This window comes from Apteryx mantelli, chromosome 7 (assembly GCF_036417845.1).
Source record: "Apteryx mantelli isolate bAptMan1 chromosome 7, bAptMan1.hap1, whole genome shotgun sequence".
Classification (NCBI taxonomy): Eukaryota; Metazoa; Chordata; class Aves; order Apterygiformes; family Apterygidae; genus Apteryx; species Apteryx mantelli.
The window spans coordinates 36,956,650-36,979,983 of record NC_089984.1 but is presented as its reverse complement, the minus strand read 5'-3'; the positions used below and the strand labels follow the sequence as shown (position 1 = coordinate 36,979,983).

Sequence of the window (23,334 nt, the reverse complement as noted above, 5' to 3'; positions counted from 1 at the left end):
CTCCCTTGGTGAGCTATCTGTCATTCAGCAATACCTGAGTCAGCCTTAATAAGGCTGATTTTAATTTATTGTATTATAAACACATTTAGTAAATTTTATTGTTTTATAAATTAAAACCCAGAAATTATTGTACAAAATCCAGAGGACCGAGTCCCAGTTACTGTAGGTTTTGATAATAGAATCAAGCAGTGCTTACACTCTCAAAAAATTCCAAGTTCAGATTGAAAATATAAAAAATAGATTATAAAAATAAGGTATGAAAATACAAAGTCTGGAAATACCGATAAGGCATCCATACAACCTGTATGTGTAGCTGGGTAACAGTAACCCCAGGAAAAAAAAAAAGAAGCAGTCTGACCATCTATTCCAAATGCATTTAGCTCAATAAGACAGCCTAGCCATATATAGCAAATAGGTTTATCTAATCAGTGAGCACACAAATGTAAAAGTTCTGATTGTAGCCAGTATAGCTCCACAACATTCATTATTCAAAGAGCATGCTGAAAGCAAAAGTCACACATCACTGCAATTCCAGGCTCCCCATTTATCTTCTTGCTTTTCAGAATGGGATAATGTTGTGGTTTCTGAACAGCCATTAGGAGGGAGCAGTATTACAGGCTGTACTTTCTTTCTTATGATAGGAGTAGCTTTATTAATAGTTTAGTAAACAGAAATGAAATATCAACAGGATTCTGCTTTGTTTCAAAGCAACTTGCTAATTGCAAATATGATCAGGTATGTATAGGATAAATGGGCACCTTGATTTTTAAGAGTCAAAGCGCCCCCCCCCGTTCCAACAAACTTCAGTAATAACCCAATTGTAAACCTGTGCCCTGGTATTGAGCTGCATACTCAGAAATTGAGGCATTTGCTTTAGTGTTTGTTTGTTTGGTTTTTTTTAGCTAGGAAGCTTGTAGCAGAGCTGAACACAAAAGAATTGAGCTTAAAGTACAGGTCTGCTGATTCCCATACTTTTAAAAACAAGAACATCTTTTCTTTCCAAACAAATATAAGAAAATGAATTAACTAGGGATTACAAATGATAAAGAATACTTATGAAAAATTAACTAGGAACTGAATTTTCCTCCCTAAAGAGGACGCTCCCTCAGACACTGAACTGAGGCAGAATTTTTTCAGTGCAGATTGTATCACTATCTTAAATTACTGTGTGTCCTTGATGCATTAAACCGATTGTTTTAAATCACTTCCTAAAATCACTGGTGGCTGATGCTCAAGGCTCTAAGACTTCTTAGGACTGGTATGCTTTTTATGTTTTTAGATTTAAAAATAGTATAGCCTTCACATTAAAAAAGTGTAGCATGAAGAATGTTTCTTTTTGATGTCAAGAGACTCAAATGAAAGTTCTAATTGCAAAGATGACTGAACTATGTACAGAAGCTTGTGAGGCCCTGAGTAACTGCGGACTTATTATGGCGAGTCTGGTATTTCTGTCGTGCTGTCAGATGCAATTGATTCCCTCTCATGGATACATAGAGGCAACAATTTGACACAGCAGTCACAAAGAGAAGAAATCAAAAACTGTAGGTCTTTTGCGTTTGGGAAAGATTTTTACCAGTATTTCTGGTCTTTATCAGCATATAATATCTCACCATTCTAGAATCATAGAAGCGTTCTTTGGAAGCATTTGTTTCCATTCGTAGAGGTATCTAGTCTGACCACCTACCTGAAGTGGGTTTATTTTCAACACCAGGACAGGTCAGCAGAGGCTTTGTCTAGCCAAGTTTTGAAAGCCTGCAAGGACAGAGATGCATCTCTGGGTGACTGTTCCAATCCTGCATCAATTTCCTAGTGAAAATGTTTTTTTTGTAATACTCAATTTGAACTCGCCAAACTGCAGTTTGTGGCTGTTTCCTCTTGTTTTATCGGCTGGCAGTACTGAGAAGAGTTGAATTCTACTGTCTTTGTAACTGCCTTTCAAATAGTCGTCCGCAGCTATTAGATTGCCCCCTGGCCTCCTCTTTACCAGACCGAACAAGCCCAGCTCCCTCAGTCTCTCTTTACAGACCATGTTCTCTTAGTAGTCTTCCCTGAACCCTCTCCACTTTCTCCGTGTCCCTCTTAAACTGACGGGTCCAAGAGTGCCCACTTTATAACCATTACAGAGTTCACTCTGTAGCCATTACTCATTGAAATTAGCAGTCAGAAATACTTACTTCATTGTTGTTTTTCAGTGCAAGTGCTGTAATAGAGGGCTGTAAATAATTCCAGTGGTTTCTTTGGAATTAACAACAATAATAATCTTCTACACATTGATTAGATATTTTCATCCCAGCCTTTTGAAGTTGGTATCCAAGGGATTCTTCCACCACAAAATTAAGCCTGATTATAAATAAAAAGCTAATCTAAACCCTTTGCCACTCTAACATACATACTTATGCACAAACTTTTAAATGGGGTATAGTGTTGCTGTTAACTGGATGTTAATTTGCATCTCTCTGGCTAAGTTCACCAAATGTCCTATGTGGATGCAAGTGTGATATAGCCTATTATCATGTATCCTGATTTCCTGCAGGTTAAAGATTTTTGCCTAAAAGCTCCTTTCACAGGAGTTTATAGCTTGTGAGTTCCACCTTCAAAGCGTATGCAGCACCCCCAGTTCACTCTGTATAGAGACTATAGGGAGGCTGTGATTTTTCTGTGGGTTAGTTACTTTGTGTGAGCTTTTAGTATAGGCAAGCTCTGGCAATTCAACAAGCACTTGAAAAGTCTGCACGCTGGTATTTTAAAAGGAAGGAAAAAATGTGGAAGTGTATAGGAACAGCTTCTACTTCTTCACTACAGGAAGGAAGATATCTTGGGCCACAAAGAGAGGTCTCATGATAATCCCAATATTTTAAGGACTGTCTAAAGACCAAATTACTTTGGAGTTGGTCCTCCTCTGCCTTTCACATTACATAATCATTTAAGCTAGTGCAAAATGAATAAGTGAGAACTATTGCAGGAGTCTCTTAACTTCCAGTTCTGTGCACCACCTGCCTTTCCACCCCTCCATTAAGCCAATTGGCTCTTAGGCTTCTCATCTTTCATAATTTCTATTTCTTTTGTCTGCAAAATGAAGTTACTGCTCTTTTACCATAGCCTGAGATTTCATCTATATGCTCTCAGGCAGGTTTGTCACAAAGGGATGAGCATCTTTGTCCTGTCACTTAACCATACAGATGGGAAAGCTGACACTGAAGGAATTCTGCAGCTGTGGTACTTATCCATTATAATTTCACTTGTGAAATGCAAAATATTATCAGCAGCACCAGATCACAATAGGACAAAGGACAGCTTGTGTCACAACCCTAATTTTAAATCGATAGAGCACATGGACTTTGGAGGTTACCCTGATGCATTTTGAAAGTAGAAAAGAAATCAAAAAGTTCTTGTTTCTGTCAAGCAGCAAGTACCTCTCTGACAGTATAGATGTGAGATTTTTGTAGGATCAACCACTACCCAAACATTGCACTGACTGGATGAAAAAAAAAAGTTAATCAATTCTCAGTTTTCATCTAGGCAATTAAATCCTGACACTGAATTTTCCAAAGGAAGGCAGCACCTAGTAGCTCCTTCCCCTGTCTTTGGAAAACCCAGCCTCTTCACTGAGGTCCCTAAGAGGAAACTGGGCGCCTTTGAAAATCCTCCTTCTTTTGTGGCTGTTGAGCAATTTTAAGAGTCTGTCTCTGCACATATAAATGAACTGAGCTAAATGAGCTGTCTGACTTCACTCTGTTGTATTTATTCGCCTTACTTATTGTGCTGTGGTACTCTCATCATTCTGAAGACTAACGGCAAATCACCGGTATATGTGACAGTAGTGATTTCTTTTTTTCCCCCCAAATTTTCTTCTGAAGGCTTCCTAAGTTTTAAGGCTGAAGATGTAGCAAAACTGCATGAACTGTGCTTTTCATGCAGCTCTGTGATATCCGTTAGCCCCACTCCCTGCCAACCCAACTTCCCCTTATGAGCCTCTGTGATAATGCTGTGAATCTTTCCCCGTGTTGCTCATCTTCTTTCCTGGCATGCTCTGTCCCTGTAATTAGATCTCAGCCGTTTATTTGTGACAACCCAGTTTGATGCCATGGAACTGGAGAAAGTGTTAGCTAGTGAAAAAGGAGGAGGATTAGAGAAGAGCTCACTTACCAAGGCACTAAGTGGATGGTGTTATCGTGAATCTGTTAACACCATGACCTGATTAGTTTAAGCAGTGTAAATTTCCCAGGGCACGTAATTTCCAGCTGCTGTTTTGTGTTGCCTTGATTCAGTTACGCAATACTTTCTCCATGCAGGCTGTGCAGTGCTTAACTTGCAATCCTAGTTTTCCTATTGTTACTAATTATAATAAATATCTTAAATACACAAATATTTTACCGTTTACCCATAAGATTTACTAAGCATCTGAAGTTCTGCTTAGACCTGTTTCCATGCCCTCGAGGAGTCCAGCTGCACACCAACCATGCACGTGCAGCAGCAAATTCCTCACAAGACATGGTAGTCATGATTGTACTTCTTGAAAAATGCTGGTATCTGTGGTGCCATGTGACATAGGACAGTAGTTGAAGCACTTGACCAGCAGGTGATAGAAATGAGTTCTCTCAAGAAGGTTCCAGATGACTTTAAGGAGAGTGTCCTACCAAACAGGCCCCTGACGGCTCTATGGTGAATATTTTTCCTCCTGACTCTACACCGTTTTGTCTGGAATAATTATAGCTTCACAGGACCAGAGTGAGAACTGGCATCTTCCCTAGTTATTGAAGCACTTACCTGAAAGTGGGTAAATATGGATGCTAGCCCCTTTCTCTTTAGCATTTTACATGGCCATTGCATGTGTAGGGAACAGAGGGCAGACTGTCCCAGTGTAGACTAAGTGATTTTGTTCAGTTTCACATAGTCTGTGACTGAGTTAGATATTAAACTTCTCTCTGGACAATTCCAGTCCAACATCTGATCCGCAAGAGTAGATCTCTCCACTAGGAGTCTTCTGGTTTGCCTGCATGCAGCTTTTTTAGTCCCATGAGCTGCTGCTTTCCCACATGACTTGGCAGGATAGTACCAGTACTGGGCTACTAGCACAGCTACTTGCACAGCTTAAGAAGGGTTTGACAGCCCATTCTTCCTCCACACAGCCTCAGGAACATAAAAGTATAATTTTTGTGCATGCAAACTAATTAAATACTTCCCTTTCGGATGGAGAAAAGTCCTTGAAAATTCTGCACAAGACAGTACAGCATTTTTACCATTGCTATTGTGCTCTTGCTGTAGTTTTGTTCTGCATAGTTGGCCATTTTTAATGGTCTGGTTTCCACAGCAAGCTAGGCCTATGCAAATATGTTGTATGTGTATGCCTTCCTGCCTATATGTTATCAGCCAAATTTGATAGAAGGGTAGAAGCTTCAGAGATCATTGAAAATCGGCAGCTGCGTACAGGAAGGCATTGCTGTAAGTTCCCTGACAACACAAAAAACTGCAGTGTGAGCTCTCAGCCCTCACATCAGTCAATCATGAGGCTTCAAAAGTTTCAGTACTCAGGAAGCAAGTTTGGCTTTAGGTTTTTTGAGTGAAGGAGAAGTGTGTGCATATGAGAGAAAGAGAGAGAGGGAGAGAGTGAAAGAGGGAGAGAGACAAAGAGAGAGACAAAGCACACATTTCCAGGGCAGGTAAAGCTCAAGGAGGTAAGGATTAATATGAAAAGCATGCGACTGACTCCATTTAACGTCCAATTCTAATAATAAATCAGAATTGTGATTTCAACAGATGGAATACTATTTTCTGTACATGCTTTTTTGCACTAATGAAGACCTTAGTGTCAATTGTTCTGATTAGTTTTATAGCTCAGAGAAACCGGTACACTTCATGTAAGGCATGTTCTTTTGCGTTATGGGTCATAGTGCTCCTGCATTTTGTTGTTTGCCTGTAAAAAGATGCCTAATGTATCTTTATTAAAACAGAAAAAAGGAAACCTAACTGTTGCTTACAATAGTTTAAAAAGATAGTAATAGGAACTGCATTTTGTACCTTGTGAATGATGGTGTGTTTCCTAATAGGCCATTCATTTTGAGTCCACCACTGTGTATCAAAGAAGGCCTAGCAGAGGTGGTACTCTGCCTGGCTGCATTGTGAGATACACCAGTGTGACACACTGGATGTGGAAGCTTCTAATTATGGTGGCTTTCAGAGATGGGAGCCTTTCATGCAGGGCTAGCTCATAGCTTTGGGTGTGCCTTTTAAAAAGACTCAAACTACGCAGAATATTGTACTATACTGCTGTTTTTCAGGTTGTATGTGTTACAGTATTTAAAAATCTTAAATGTGAATTGTTCTTTTCATCATGCATCACAACGTGGCATGTGAGTGTGGGTTTAAAAAGTATCATTTTTTAATCTGTAGTAATAATGCTTCTGCACGTTGAATAAGTGAATATTAATTAGTTCTCTGGAAATGCTCAGAATGTAGCTACACTGAGCTACAGTCCAGACAATATTTGCTAGTTCTGAATTAGTCTAACACTTGGCAGCCTAGAGTATCAAGAGTGTATTTATGGTCAGCTATATAGCTCACTCTCTTTTATGGTGATACATCTCAATGGCCACAGCAGCAGAGCTGGTGTGGCAAGTTAAGAATTCGCCTGTATCTGGGTGTCAAATTATGCATGCCCCATAACTTGAGGCCTTGAAGCATTCTCAGGTATGCTGTTGATGGTGCATCTTTGTGAATGAATGGTAATGCACTGGAACCAGCTCAAAGATCAGTTTTTACTAGAGTAGATGGAAGTCTGGGAGTCCCTTTATCAAAGTATGAGATCCTAGTGCTCAGACAGATGAGCAGAGTGAGCACTGTTTGTGGTAGGCTTTTAAAGCAGTCCTTTTTGTCTTGTTCTCTGGTTCTTCCAGGTATATAAGTGCAAGAATCTTCTGGAAATAAATTCATTTTTAAGAACTTTCTCATACTAACAAGATTTTTGCATTTCTATGGCTGGGTTTTATACATTAACATTCTTGGAAAAACTGCTGTCTGTTTTCTTCATGTTTCATAAGCGACTGGGTTTATGCTGGTACTGAGTGACTGGAAGGGAGGTCTCCTTATCAATCTAGAGTCAAGACATAGGTCTCTAATACAGTCTGCTATAAGCCGCCCTAGGCAGAAGCAGTGTAATGCATCTGTCCCGCTGCCAGCGTGTTCTACATAAACAACGTCTGCGGGATTTAACTTTAGGTCTACCTCATTCAAGCCTGCTAACTACTAAATCTCCACTCTTAGTTACAGTAGCACTTGGGCAGCAGTGCGTGAGGGCGGGGTGTGAGGCAGATGGAAAGGAATGAATGTAAAATATAGCAAATTCCCAAACTTTTATGGCTCAAGACTTTTATTGAATGCTTCACCGTTTGTCTGTGTTGACCACGTGCTATTGTCACTCCTCTTTCTCTGCACACTCAATATTTTTCAACATCTCCTGTCCTTTTCTTCTCAGCTGTAATGATAATGGTATTGCCTTTTGTCTTCATCTTTTCAGAGCTTGTATTAAAGTAATCTCATTGCTCTGTTCCTCCCTAGCAGTATGTGTGTGTTCACATTTCTTTCTCTTTCCCCTTCTCCCCACAGATGTGTCACTGTGTGTGCGGTTTGTAGATATATATACAGTAATGTGCTATTTATAATACTCTGTATAGAAATGCTGCATATCCAATGTAGTATGTAAAGAGTCAATATTGTCCCTTATATACAGGATGCCTGGTACCTTCTTCTGTACAAGATTTTTGGTATGGTCTTTTTTTGATATGAAATAACACATTCTTCATTGTAACTGTCCCTTCAAACTCTGTAAGGAAAGCTTTTTAACAAAAAAGGGCTTTCTTCATGAAATTCCATTAGGATCAACTGTTCTTTGAATTGTTAAAAACTGTCATTTCTTTTCTCTTGAATGTGTTCCTCAGGAGATATTTTGAATATGCTATATCTAGACAAAAAAAGTAGCAAGAATAGCATCTACTATACTGGGAGGATCTGAGAACATGGATTTGAGTCCAACTGATGAAGAATAACTGCCTTCTACTGAAGTGCAGGCTGCAATGTGAAATATTCATAATACAGACTACTGCTGGAGGAGGGGAGGAAGCAACTGTTATCATTAATAGTTTACTGTTTTCTTTTAGCAGAATCAGCCTTGGAAATCTGTAGCAAAATACCCCCCCCCCCAAAAAAAAAAAAAACACCAAAAAAACAAAAACAACCAGATGGCTTTGCAATTAATACCGTCCTTTTTTTTTCCCCAGGTTAGGAAATACCAATGCATTTCCTGTGTGTGCAGCTTAGTTCTTGTCACCTCTGGGAATACTTTATGATGTAGCCTTTGGGTTTTAATATGCTTTAGCAACAATTTATTTTGTATTCTAACAACCAGCAACGCCTATTTTAGTGCATAGGCTGGACATGAAACCAAGAACTGTTTGTGTTACTAATGTATGCCCAGTTCATCAAGCAAACTAAGCATGCTAAGGTCATCCACGTTGATGGCTATTAAAACACTTGCTGCTCAGATTCAGAGCTCTTACAGGTCATGATAATGGATTTAAAATATATGTAAAAACTGCAGCAGGGAAGCAGGGAACTATTTTCCATGTCAACATTGGATAGGACAAGAAGTATTGGCATTACATTGCAGAAATAAAGATTCAGATTAGACTTTCAATAAAACTTTCAAAAGGCAAGGGCAGTAAAGAACTGAGATTGTGAGAGGTGGCTGTACATTATTGGAGGTCTTTAGCCAGTTAGATAAACAACTGTCAGGTATGACCAAGAAAGAGCTGATTTATATCTTGAATGTTGCCTCTTCCAATTCCACAAATTAAAGCTTTGTGCTTAGAAGAGCTCAGCTGGAGATACCTGATGGTGGAGTGAGCTGGCATGTGCCCAGCCTTGCTTGTGCTTAGTATGTCTAGACTGGTTGGAGGACAGTTCAGGCTTGTACTAGGGCATGATGCAAGAACTTCATCTTCATCCCCAGTACAGCCCCAGCTTGCCTAAACCTGTGCCTGCACATATGCTTGCATGTAAATGGTATGATGGCAGGAAAGTCTGGCTTGGACTTGTGTTTGACTGGTAGTCTTTATATATCTTGTAGGGTTACTCTGGCAACTGTCAATCTGCATTTTCCAAACTTGGAAAGTTTGGTATGGAGAAATACAGGAGAAAAGACATGAAAACACAACTTTGTCAACTGATCTTCAATATTTTTCTCTAAGCTCAACTCTGGGAGTGATGTGGTTGTGTGAGAACTTGTGGCTTGTTCAAAAACATTGTGTCTGAAAACTCACTATCTAGAAAGCAAGTAGAAAGAATGACAACTGTTAGTTTTACAGTTTGGGTTTATTTTTAGGCTTGTTCTCATTATGTTTTACAGAACCTGCCTCATTGTACTTTGAGTACTTGAATACTGAGCTTTTTGAAGTTGTTATAAAAGGGGATGTGCCTAAAAGCAGTGGATTGGGGAATAGCAAATGTTGAGTTTAAGTCAAAAAATGTACTTCTAACAAAGTGTATTGTAGGTTCCTGGTAAGCTGTGGGGTGGGGAGATGGTCACTTTCAGCAAAGGTAACTAACTGAGGAAATTAATTCCCCCCAGATAATGAGCCCGCAATGTATTTGTGAGCAAAGTTAGCTGGGCTAATGCAATTCCCATTGCATCATCCACTTACCCTCTATATTGCTAGGATATAAAACAAGACATACTTAAAATATTACTGTGTAGAAAAGAAGCCAAAGGTATTTCTTCATTTCTTAAAGGAGACTGGGGCCCTCTCTTAACAGGTAGATTCGTGGATTAATTGGAGTTTTAGGCCATTCATCATGGGTTTCAAAATGACTTTTCCTTTTCCACCTGTCACACACACAGCTGATCAGGTAGACACTCAGCATGGTAAGCGCGTGTGTATTTCCCTCTTACAGCTTGTGAAATTGTGACTATATAGTAGGCAGGATGATTGATCTGGGGATCAAGACATTTAGAGAATGGCAGCAGCTTCTTTGTGCATTGAACTTGGAGGGCTGACCTAAATGACACAGAGCTGGGAAAATGCTTGTTCACTTGCTGGAAAGGATCTGATAGGTTACAGTGCTTCCCACCCCACTTCTCTGATTAATTCTCTCTCACAGGCAGGAATGGCAACTCCTGAAAATCCTGAGCAGTTGATCATTGCCCTGGAACCTGAGGCTGCCTCTATCTACTGCCGAAAACTTCGCCTTCACCAGATGATAGACCTGAGTAGTAGGGCACCTGTCAATGGTTATAGCCCAAGTGACACAACTGGAACTGGATTTACACAGGGTACTTCTTCTATTAACTCACTTTAGATTCTTATGCCTAAACTTGCTTTGTTCATTAGGGCTCTTTGCTTACCATTTCTTGTCTTCACTCTCTTGAAATGTTTCAGGCTAGCATTAATTTGCTTTTAATGTATTGTTTCATTGTTTACTGTAATTAGACTAGTTTACATATTGATCCAGCAAACATGTTTGCACACACTTAAATTTTAGCATGCAGATATCTTCATTGCCTTTACTGGGATGTTGTGGGACTGTTTTAGAGATTAAAGAGAAGCATAGTATTTATAGATCAGTATTTTTTTTTGCCTTAATTAAAATTAATACTTCATGATTGGGTCAATTTTTATCTTAAGTTGGAAACAATTATGTGTTCAATTTGTTGCATTATTGAAGCAATGTTATACAACTGGGTCTGCAATGAGACTGAGGTGTTCTTCCAGAGTTTTGGCAGATTGTGCTTTCCGATGTCATCCCTATGAAATAGTCAGCATTAATTACTAGAAACACTAAGAAACACTAAAGGAATTCAGCAATGAATTTATCTACACATTGCAAAGAAACTAAATATGGCACTTCTAATTTATTGGCACTTGATTGATATCAATGTTTGAAGACTGACTTACAGTGAGGGACAGAGATTGGACCACAGTTTAAGTCACTTGGCAAAAGATTCTTCATCACAAAAGATTTTTGAGCTTACCTGAGATTGGAGGGAAAAAAAAGAGGGATGGGGGGGAGAAGCAGTATGGTGTGATTGTAGCATAATGGGTCATATTTTCTGTTAGCGTGAATTATAACAGTTGCACTAACATCAGTGGTGGTGTGCCAATCTATCCCAGAGAGAATTTTTCAGAATAATTTGTATTTCATCACATTAAGTAGCTCAAAACAGCATAAGCAAATGGAAGATTAAGCTAGTAAAGCCATTCCTGTACTTACTGGATGGGTTTTTTTTAGTCAGACTGAGTCATCACATCATTTTATCATATTCATATACCTCCTAGCTAGCAGTTGTCAGATGTGTTCAGTGTTACAGAGGCCCACGCAAGGCACAGAACACAATTCCTCTGCATTCCCCTCACATTCTTTCCCCTGTGTTCATGTTCTGAACCATTCCTCTTCCATGTGATTTTCTGTGTACCCACTTTCAGGCTCTATGGGGATTTGCCTCTGGGAAAATAAATTATCAGTGGAAAAAGTTTATCTGGTTAAGGGGGTTTTGAAGCTGAGTGGGATCTGTTTGACAGATTTGGATATTCTGCTACAGAGTCTTTTCTTGGACAGAGGGTTATTGTTCTCTTTCTTGGCTTTGTAAGGTGAAAGCTATTGTTGATGAGAAAAATTAATTAAATCAGAATTAATCAAAATTAAGGAAAACAAAGTTTCGAGTGAATTAATTTGGGGTTGGATTTAAAATTTCATGTAGGCATGGCAAGGACCCAAGAAAAGCTGAGAATGGATTAAGAAGGAAAACCCTTTAAACATAAACAGAGAGAAGCACTCCAAGGACCATATTATTGCTGTGAAGTCAAAACCAAAATTTTACTGTTCATAATGGCCAGGACAATTTTACTTCAGTCATGGTTAAAGACTGGATCTCATGTTCACGTTATGGCCCACAGAAGTGAATGAAAGGACTCCCGCTGACTTCTGTGGGCTCTGTCAGGCCCGTTCTTGGACCTACTGCTTGTTCTGTCATGGAATACTTTGTCATGTAAGCTCTTGGTGTGTGCTGCTTAGTCAGTACAGTGAGGCTTGCATGGCTTGTGTGCGTCATAGGGACTTTATGGAAGGGGTATAGGTGAAAGTGGAGCCTCTGCTCTTCTTCTAATGACAGGCATTATAGAAACAAGAAGAAAAATACATTCAGCGATTTGCATGCTTTTATTTTCAGAAAGAATGATATTTTCATGGATTACAGGATGCATTTCTTTTCTGTAGTATTTTATTTAACTGCCTTTGAAGGTGAATGAAAGTTACACAAGAAATGATTTTTTGGTCATCCAGGTTGATTAAGAAGCATAATAGCTAAGGCTGCTCTACTTTGTCTTCACAGAATGTTTGGCATCTTTTAAATGTCTAAGTAGAAATGAATTTTTGTAAATTAATTTCTAATAGTGTTATTAGATTATGCTTAATTTTTAATTTGTATGTAGCTAAATTATTCTGTGCCAGTGTCCTCTGCATATTTATAATAGGCCAAATCTTAGTTATTAGTCAAGGAAAGATATAATTGATTTGCTTAAGAAAGAACTGCAGTATTAGGTTCTGCTGTGCAGACTATAGATAAAACCAGGATTTCCATAAGTAAAGGTTGAAATAGATGTTAATGTCTCTAACCATGTCCAGGTGACTCTCTCTTGCCTGAGTTACCAGAGACTCAGACTTGATGATCTCTTTGGACCTTAAGAAGTTATGAATCTGTGAACTGGTGTTTTTGGATGCTTGTTTTGAGACAGACTGAAAGGTCATGACTGAAGGGCTCCAAAGGTATCTTTGGCTGAGCACCCAAAATCAGTAGTAGAAAATCTTGGATTTTCTCTGCCCTTCCTGGGAACATTTAGGACACTGTCAGTCTCTTGTGGGCTAGGGCTGCCACCTTGTGGCAAAAATACCCCTTAGCACACCTGGCAACTAGGACACCTTGGTTCAGGTTGCATTTTTAAAACCAGAATATAAAAAATAAGTGTTTTAAGGAAGGACTTGTTTGTGGGTTTCATATTATCCCGTTGTTTTTAATCCAATTACTATCAAGGAAAAACAGAATGTCTAAAAAACCATTTTTTTCCTTCTTTCTAGGAGTAATGTTATATTCCCAATGCTAATGCAGTAGGTTTTGTTCATCTGTTCTATTAACAAGTGATACATAGAGATATCTCATCTGGCTTGCATTTGCTTCCTGCATTGTATGCTATCAACTTGTTCATGATTTCTTATTCGCAGTAATTTTCTTTCTCTCAATGACTAGCTAAAGAACATGTCCGTCGTAATCGACAGAGTCGCACCTTTTTGGTGGAAAATGTCATAGGAGAGATCTGGTCTGAACTGGAAGAAGGTAGTGTCCTTTCTTGAATGAATTTTTCTCTTTTGGGTTTTATACTGCGGGTGAACATTGCATTTCCCACAAATCTGCTGTGCACTTTAGGGTTCTCAAACTGATTATAAACAGAAAAAAATACAAGTACATGTGCTGCTCTTAGTTAACAGGGCTGAGCTGCAATTCTGCATGCTCTAGCGAAATACAGCTTTTTAAGCAGATGATAGAAAGGAATCCAGGTTTTAAAATACAGACCAGAACACATTTCCTCAGAACAGGCCTTGTAAGTATGCCATAATAGTAATTTGGAAACCCACCAGTATGTACCAGTAGCATGAGCAGTTCCATTAATCCACTTTAGCACTCATCTGTGCTAAACCGATAGCTTTTGACATCCAAATTTCATATTTATTATCAATCACTACATTATAATTGCTAATAATGATCAAATTTTCAGTGCAGACATCCATGACTTTATGCAAGCCATCATCTCTGATGGTGATAATGCCTATGAGAAGTTTTCATAGCAATATACTGCTGTGTTAATGCTAACGTAAATATCACTTGCCTGTTGCTGTTGCAAACCAGGTGATCGTTACATCGTCGTTGACAGTGGAGGAGGCACAGTGGATATGACTGTTCATCAGATCAGGCTCCCCGAAGGGCATCTTAAGGAACTGTACAAGGCAACAGGTAAATGACGCTTTCAGGGCTTGCATTTTTTTGTGTAATATTTTGATTTGTGATTGAAGGTAATGTTTATTATTCACTACATTTAATTAACAGTTCTTCCTGAAGTAAGATCAGCATTCACAATTATGATAACCTAACTGCTGGTCAGTAGACAAGGGTAAATCACTTTATTCTTCTGACGCTTTGGGATGGTAAACCTGACTTTGAGAGGGTAAGAAACTGTAACCTCCCTTGTTACTCACTCCCTGCCATGGCGCTGGTCAGACTTCTGCTAACAGAGTCATCATCTCCCTCCCCTTTCACAGGTCACCTGTATATTGCTGCTCTGTCCAGGTATTTCAAGATATACCATATAGATAAAAATAGCTGAGTGTCACAACAGGATCCTTGTAAAGTGACTGTTGGCACAACAGAATTTTCCCCAGATTTAAGGGGAAGGTCGTATATTCCAGTAATTTCACAGGCAGTGGAACAAGGAGGGTCCACCATTCTCTTGGAAAAATACACAATGATTGGTCCACAACAAAGATGCAAAATGCAATTCCTTGAATGATAATCCTTTCCTGAACTCCAGATCCACTTGGACTTTGTCCTATGCCAGGCTGTTAACCACATGGCAGCCTCTTATTTGTTGCTGTACCTCTGTATTACTGAGTTAGTCCTCTTGTGTATGGTACATCACTGAGCATTCTCGGTCTTAGTGGCTGCAGAACTGCCATGGAAAAGAAGCTAGTAAGAACAAGCAGGGCATTGTACATCAAGTTTATCTGTTCCTGAACACAAGTCCAACCTACACCTTCTCGTATGTGGATAAGGAGGCAGTTTCCTCTGCTTCTAATAAAAATGTTTCTCTGTCTTATGATGGTAGTGTTGCAGCGGTGATGATGGTGTAAGGGTAAAAGTGAGGCAAAGGTAAATTATGTTTTGTATTAGATCAACTGATATCTTTAGAAAAGCTACCTCTTTCTGTATACCTTTCTATGCTATGACGCTCTCAGTAGTGCCAATCTGATGTGTATATGAACTTGAAATCTAGTAAGAAGAATATTAAAGCTGTATTTTGTTTGTAATACAGGTGGGCCATATGGTTCTTTAGGTGTGGACTATGAATTTGAAAAGCTCCTGTGTAAAATATTTGGAGAAGATTTTATTGAACAATTTAAAATCAAGCGTCCTGCTGCCTGGGTAGATCTGATGATAGCATTTGAGTCCCGTAAAAGGGCAGCAGCTCCAGACAGGACCAATCCACTGAACATTACTCTGCCTTTCTCCTTCATTGACTATTACAAGAAGTTTCGAGGTCACAGTGTAGAACATGCCTTGAGGAAAAGCAAGTGAGTAGATGTTTGAACCTAAATAGATGCATAATTAACAACTGACTGCGAAGACAATTAAAATATCCTAATTACATGTGGACTAAAAGAAAATAATGTAAAAATGTAATATATTAATGAGAAAATGGGATTGCCTGAAGTGTGGTTTCCAGAATAAAAAGTTCTGATCAATCTCTTGCAAAAGCTTTTCTGTACAAGACTTACACTCTCCCGGTATTGCTTTCTATGACTTTCATAAGGCCACCATTCACAGAATCACAGGATGGTTGAGGTTGGAAGGGACCTCTGGAGATCATCTAGTCCAACCCTGCTCAAGCAGGGTCACCTACTGGGTTGCCCAGTGACCCATTGAGTCACTTTCCTGAATTTGACCATGTATTTTGAGTCACTTATACATATTTATTAATGATTTTATTTCAGAATCAACCCCAGATGATACTTTTAATTTTGATTTGCTAAGTACTCATTTAAACCTAAGACCCATTTTGTAAATGGGAAAAGAGATTAATAGAGTAAGAGGGTCAGAGATAACAAATAGAGAACTTAGATGCATAAAAGTTAATTACTGAGAATGTTAATTTGTAGAGGCCTGGGCCTTGAAACAAATCCAGGATCATGAGATACATAAATATATCCATGGTATGGATATATTTATGAGCAATGCAAGATCACAGGTAAAAACATGCCACTGCACAGAGCTAGGCAAGGTGTTCTTCTTTTGCAGTGATGGCAGGACTTTTTTTTTCCCCTTAATATTTTACCAGGTAGATCATTTGCTCAGAAGGTGAGGAGGTAATCCCCCCTACAGAATTTTTAGTCCAGGATTGTCACTTTCAAGAAAGCACCCTAAAAGACAAGATCATGGGTTACTACAGAAAAGAAAGTGAGGAGAAGGTAGAAGTGGACATTTTGCATCTTTTGAAGTTGTGCTGCGGGGGACATGAAGGCTAATGGCATCAAGGAGAATAAAGCAGAGAGCCCATGAATCTGGAGCAGAATGCTTAGAACCTGACAGCAGAAGACATGCTATTTAATACCTGCACGTTGGCCTCTTCCTGCATTTTTTCTACTGAACGTTAAATATAGCATGCAGGCTGAAACTTCTGCATCTCTTCCTAACTGTTAATAAATGTACTTAAAGTCTAAATGACTTGAAATCCAGCCTCAGAGTCACTTCCTAAATGAGACTGAAGCTCTGAAATAATTTTCAAGATTTCTGGAAATATTGCCCATCACAAGACTTCTTGTTAGTAGTCTTAATGGTGCATTTGAGAGGGAGTGCTAAACATTCCCCCCAAAATAAAAAGGAATTAGTAGGATAGCAGGGGATAGAAAGAGTGTAAAGGTGACATATGTACATGAATGAAAACGAGATTATCAGGCTATAACTGGTTTTTGGACGTGGATAAATGATGGAATAACATATGCCTGTATTCATTCAACAAACGTTATGCCTCTCATTAAAATGCTATGCTCCCTTCTGCCTCCTGAGATTTCCTATACCTGCTTATTTTCCTTGTGTGTTTCCAGTGGCTTTGGCCTGCTGCTGCTATAATATAAATGTTGCCCTTCTGGGGATGAATCAGTGCTGTTTCAGATAAGCAGGCACAGGATGGACCGACATCTGTTTCAGGAGCATTGGTAATGCTACAGGAGGCAAGCAGGCAAAGAAAACAACAACTGAACAAGCAAAAAGAACAATTCTCCCTTGAAATTTTACGTTGCTCAAGTTGTCTTGGGGCTGGGGTGAGGCCAGGCCCTTTGCTCCAAGCAAACAACATGCAGATTGTGTAAACTCATTCATTTATGTCTTGCAAGTGCTTGGCTGTTTCTTAAGGCTAGATTTACTGTTTTAATGTCCTTCTTCACTATTATTTTCCAGTGTGGACTTTGTGAAGTGGTCCTCCCAGGGAATGCTGAGGATGAGCCCCGATGCAATGAATGCTCTTTTCAAACCTACAATCGACCAGATTGTTCAGCACCTTAGTATGTATCTGTGTGTAATCCCACTTGCTAGCTGAGCTGAGACTGAAGCTTCATTTGCCTGTTTCAGACCGGCAGCTGGAATTGTAGTCAAACAACCCAGCTAGGCAAGGAATCTAATTCTGAAACTTGTAGCTCTATACAAAGTGTTCAGGAAAGTAATTTCAAGTAGGGGGCATCGCCTTAATATATCTTACTACCTCATTCTAGTACAAGTTCTTGAGTGTGATTCAGTCCTGTTGCTGTCTAAGCTTAAATTATTCTGTACTTCTAGGGCTACAGGCATCCAGAAGGCTGAAGTGTACTGGTTAGCCCAGATCCTACTTTTCTTTTTCCTGTTTCTGGAAAGAACTAATTAATGCCAGAGACATAATTATGTTTCTGATTATTCCTGTTATTAAGACCTCTAGTTCATTTCTCAGCAGTGGATGGACTTATAAAGTCACAATTTTTTTCATGACTGCCCAAATCACTGACATCTCTAAAACACAAATAATAAGTGATGCATCTTGGTAAAAGTATTCCCAGGCATGGCTTAAGCAGCACTGGATATATTAATCCAGTAGTAGGAAGTGACATAGGTTTATTGTGAAATTAATTACTCAAACTCTGCCTCATGGAAGACTTGGTTTGTATCAAGTAGAGTATAATATGTATGCTGAGCATGGTATTATTGCCTATGCATTACAAAGCACTAATTGAATTGTATTTGGAATAGAGTATCCAATTTTGGTCTTTGTGTATGAGGAATTATTAGGTAAATTTGAGAGGACACAACTTAAGACAAATAATACAGAACAGCTTATATGTGAGCAGGAAAGGAGAGATCTAGGATTACAATAGTTTGGACAGACATCTCATTCATGCTGCCTCAGTTATTTAAATGAACTAAGGGTGTGCCTTAGTTGATGCTGAGTGATTAAAATATTTGCTTTTTTTGGAACTAAAGGACGTGGGCTTAAGCTAAGAGGGAAAATTGTAAAAACGCAAGGAGGTATTATTTTGCAGATGGTACACATTGTGGTTAAGATGGTAGGGTCCAAAATAGGAAGTGAATTTAAAATTGGATGAATTCTGTGGAATGTAGTAGAGGGCCTTTGAATCGGTTAAGTTTGGGAATATCTTATTGCTACTTGCAGTGACAAGATGACGTCTATTCCCCCACCACACGTATTCTGACTGGCAGGATTTCTTTGCAAAAAATCTGTGTATCTCCCTTTACTAGTTCAAATTAAATAAAAATTCTGTTTAGGAAGCCTAAATGCCACTTCTCCTTTGGAAATGTCCTATGCTTTCTAGTAAGTTCCCATTCACAGGCATTGCTCCAGTGAAAGACTGTATGGACAAGACCGTAGCCTCTTCTGTAGAAGAGGAAGTGAAGCAGAAGTGGAACTAGTGCATGCTAAGTGTGGTGGAGTGGCATAGAGTCCCTCAAAACATGTGGCAGTTTCAGATCTTGTGTATATTAGGATATTAGGATTTTCACCTGCATCACTTTGCCTTAGGAAAGTTTTCCCTACCTTACTGGCCTTTGTTTCTGTTTAGGTGATGTGTTTGATAAACCGGAAGTGACCAGTGTCAAGTTTCTGTTTCTGGTGGGTGGCTTTGCTGAATCCCCCTTACTTCAACAAGCTGTCCAGAGTGCTTTTGGTTCCAGATGTCGAGTCATCATTCCTCAGGATGTGGGGCTCACTATACTCAAAGGAGCTGTCCTCTTTGGTCTAGACCCCGCTGTCATCAAAGTGCGACGTTCCCCTCTCACCTATGGTGTCGGGGTGCTGAATCGGTTTGTGGAAGGGAAGCATCCACCAGAGAAGCTGCTAATCAAAGATGGCACACGCTGGTGCACTGATGTTTTTGACAAATTTATCTCAGCTGACCAATCTGTAGCCCTTGGAGAAACTGTGACGCGCAGTTACACACCTGCGAAACCTTCTCAATTAGTAATAGTGATCAATATCTACAGCTCGGAACAAGAGAATGTCAGTTTCATCACTGAGTCTGGAGTGAAAAAGTGTGGCACCCTTCGCCTGGATCTCACGGGAACTGATGCTTCAGTGCCAAACCGGCGGGAGATCAAAACACTCATGCAGTTTGGGGACACTGAAATCAAAGCCATAGCCATTGATGTTGCCACCTCTAAAAGTGTCAAAGTTGGTATTGATTTCTTAAATTACTAGCAGTCCATTTACCCCACCATGGCCTGTTTGTGAGACTGTTCTTCCACTATTTCATTTTTTGACTTTCATATATCATGTAATCAACTTGAATTTCAGCAGGCTAGATGAGAACAGCCAGTAGGTAGGGATATGTCATGTTTGTGACCTTGGATGACCAAAGGCTGGATCTTAAAAGACCCTTTAAAAGTTTGGGGAGCAAAAGTTCCAGAGGTAGTAAAAGTCACTGAGTTGCTCAAGCATGCTTAAAGCCCCACCTTTTTTAAGTAATACTGATTGTTGTTGGGTGTTAAAGATTAGTTAAAAAATATAAAATCATTATGTCTTTATTGTGCCCTTCTTCCTCTTCTTCCTCCCAAGAAACACTCACCAATTCACAGGGTGGTTGTAGGAATTATCTGTTTGAACAGCACCATCCTCTGAAAAAATTACTAGCTTACAGTCTTTTGTTCTCTTGATTTTGCCCTGTACTTTCAAAATTTTAAATGCTGAAAGCCACGTACTTAACAAAATAGAAACTGAGTTTCTTAATTTCTGAGATTCCACTGAAAATAAAATCCTTGGAATCCTTAAAAAAAGATTTAAAAAATATATATATATATTGGGAGCCTAATATTAACTGCTCCAGTCTGAAAATAAAGCCTTTATTGTTAAAAGCTCTTAGAGCTAGCTTTGGAACTGAACAGCTAGCATTGCTCTCATTTACACTTTGGAAAATTATTAAGAACAAAGCTATTTTCCTTTTAAGGCTGTTTTAAATTTACTTTTATTAGTCTACATTGGAAATCACAGAATCGCATAATAGTTGAGGCTGGAATGGATCTCCATAGATCAACTAGTTCAACCTACCTGCTCAAAGCAAGGTCAACTAGAGCTGGTTGTTCTGGACATTGTCCAGTTGAGTTTTGAATATCTCCAAAGTTGGAGACTCCACAGCCTTTCTAGGCAACCTGTTCCAGTGTTTGACCACTCTCACCAAAAAAAGTGGGTTTTTTTGTTTAAATGTAATTTCTTGTATTTCAGTTTGTGCCCATTGCCTCTTGTCTGTTCACTGGATACCACTGAGAAGAGTCTGTCTCCATTTTCTTTTTGCCCTCTTAGGAGGCATTTATACACACTGGTAAGATCCCCCCAAGCCTTCTCTTCTCCAGGGTAAACAGTCCCAGCTCTCTCAGCTTCTCCTCCTGTCTCACATGCTCCAGTCCCTTAATGAACTTTGTGGCCCTTTGTTGGACTTGCTCCACTAGGTCCATGTCTCTCTTTTACTGGGTAGCCCAGAACTGGACCCAGCACTCCAGATGTGGCCTCAGCAGTGCTGAGGAGAGGGGAAGGATCACCTCCTTCAACCTGCTGGCAGCGCTGTTCCTAATGCAGCCCAGGATGCTGTTGGCCTTCTTTGCTGCAAGGACAGGCACGTTGCTAGCTCCTGTTCAACTTGCTACCAAGACCCTACCCCCCCAGGACCTTCTCTGCCAAGATGCTTTCCAGTCAGTCAGCCCCTGGCCTGCACTGGTGCATGGGGTTATTCCTCCTGAGATGCAGGACTTTGCACTTCCCTTTGTTGAACTTAATGAGGTTCCACTCTGCTCACTTCTCCAGCCTCCCTCTGAATGGCAGCACACCCGTCTGGTCTATCAACCACTCCTCCCAGTGGTTATACTCTTTCTTCATTAATCTCTATGTTAATTTTTGGAAATACAGTTAGCTGATGGCTGTCCAGGAAGTTTTAAACAACTTAAAAGGGAAAAAATGTCCAAATCAAAAGTATCATAATCTATTTTGAGTAGCAAACATTTTAATAATGAAAAATACATTTCTGTATTGAGTTTAACATGCATTAAAGTGGAAGACAGAGGCCAAGAGAATGAAACTACAAATAGCATTAAGGAGATAAAGCATTCCTTTTGTGGCTGGGAGCACACAACTATACTACAGGGGAAGTACAATGATGGTCACAGTAACATCTTGCTTACCAAATAACAACTTTCTAGAAATATTTTCTTATGCATGTTCACCTGGAGAATTTCTTCTGCAACTGGCACAATTTTTATTTTGTAAAATCCTACGAGTGGGTAACTTGTGAAACCCTGGATCTGTATCTTCCATGAACCGACAACTTTTAATGCAAATGCAAATCCCCATTCAAATTTGCAGACTAATATTAATCAGTAGAATCACCCCAAAATACTGACACTTCCAAAGCTTTTACAGAGCTGATTACCTGCTGAAATTCATTACATTTTTGAAACTTTGCAATGTTAATTGTTAAACTAAACCTTCCTTTCTAATAAGTTGAGCATGAGTTAAAGCCATTACTGACACTTTTGGGAAATGAAAATTTTAACAATTATTTCACTAGTTTACGTTCCAATCCTGCACTTCAGATTTCTATGTAACCTAGAGTTTTGCCACAGTAAAGAGTGCAGAACGGGCTGGCTGCATTTTGCTCTTGAATTTTGTGTCTCCTGCAGAATTCCCGAGTAGAATGTGAAAAGAAATCTGTTTTGCATTCAGTTAATTAAAAAAAAAAAAAAAAAAGACTATGGAGAATGCTAGTCACAGTATCTGGCTGGATACTTTCTGTAATTACAAAGTGTGCTTGCTAGCATTCAGTTTCCTGCTGCCTGCTAAATGCTTTAAAAGCTAAATAGAATTTTTTGTGTGTTGCTTTCCATGGTTTACAAACAAGAGAAACTTTAAGATGAGTTATGAACAATATAATTTTATGTATATACAATATTTAAATATTGTACAGACTCTTTCTTTCTACAGTGCTATTTTCTTGTATAAAAATGCTCTTTGCCTCTGTTGATTTCATTCAGCTGTTAATTTTAAATAACATAGTTTTTCAATCAGCTTCCATAATTATAGGCTTTTAAAGATGGTAAGATATGAAATGTAAAAGGCTGATCTTATAATAATAGGAAAGAAATGTTGGTGTGTCAGAGAATACAACATTCTTCCTGCAATGCAAGTTATACCAGTTAAGCATATTACATGGATGCACTAGTATGTTGGTGGGATTTTCATTTCTTTGTTTCAGATCATCACCCTTCCATTTCTAACAGTTCATCATAATAATGGATGAATCCTCCTGTAAAATCGTGTTAAAATTTAGAATGTATGATCTGGATATACAGCTTCTTCAACAGGTTTTGTTTTGTTTTGTTTTTTTATGGATCTTCTCTGGTTAAAAAAAATACTTGCCAAAGCCAGGCAACACCAATATATAGTAGCTGCAGGTCAGATGCAGTAGAGACTACTAGTCTACCAGTGCCCAAACACAAAGTTCATACAGAAGAGCAGGCTTCAGTATCTTTGCATTCTGCGTTTCACTGAATGGGTCTGATTCTGCACAGACTTGTTTCCAGTACTTTTGTGGCCTTAAGTTAGTGCAGAATTTGGTCTAGTAAAATCTTTGTTACGTGGCTGCAACCCCCCCACAAAGAGGAGGCCCACTACAGATCATGTGGCTCATGATTTTTGTGCTCTTTTCAGCCTGTTTGCAGTGAATAGTAACAGTAGTTTCTGCAGCTCTTCAGAAGTGTAGTTTTTGAACAGTAGTGTTTTTCTGCACTTTTGTATTCACCTTTTATAAGATTCTATGTGGATCCAAGCAGGGTTTTGTTAATTAAATGATTCTGCTGTAACTGTAAAATGTGAAGATTTTGGATATTTTTGCACTTCCTCATTATCAAGCTTATCTTTGCAGAACAGGGAACTACTGAGCAAACTCCCACCTGACCTCATTGCCCTTTTTAAACCCAAGAATGGAAAATTAGCTTGT

At 39.1% G+C, this 23,334-nt stretch overlaps 1 protein-coding gene across 1 annotated transcript in view; it reads left to right on the top strand.

Moving 5' to 3' along the window:
- Positions 1-19,639, top strand: part of HSPA12A (heat shock protein family A (Hsp70) member 12A) — a 56,430-nt gene extending 36,791 nt beyond the window's left edge. The window contains exons 7-12 of the mRNA XM_067299562.1: positions 10,153-10,324; positions 13,292-13,378; positions 13,949-14,053; positions 15,129-15,387; positions 17,270-17,373; positions 18,916-19,639. Coding sequence (XP_067155663.1) covers positions 10,153-10,324; positions 13,292-13,378; positions 13,949-14,053; positions 15,129-15,387; positions 17,270-17,373; positions 18,916-19,550 — 1,362 coding nt within the window. The 3' untranslated portion in view covers positions 19,551-19,639. The remainder of the gene's footprint in view (positions 1-10,152; positions 10,325-13,291; positions 13,379-13,948; positions 14,054-15,128; positions 15,388-17,269; positions 17,374-18,915) is intronic.
- Positions 19,640-23,334: the final 3,695 nt, after the last annotated feature.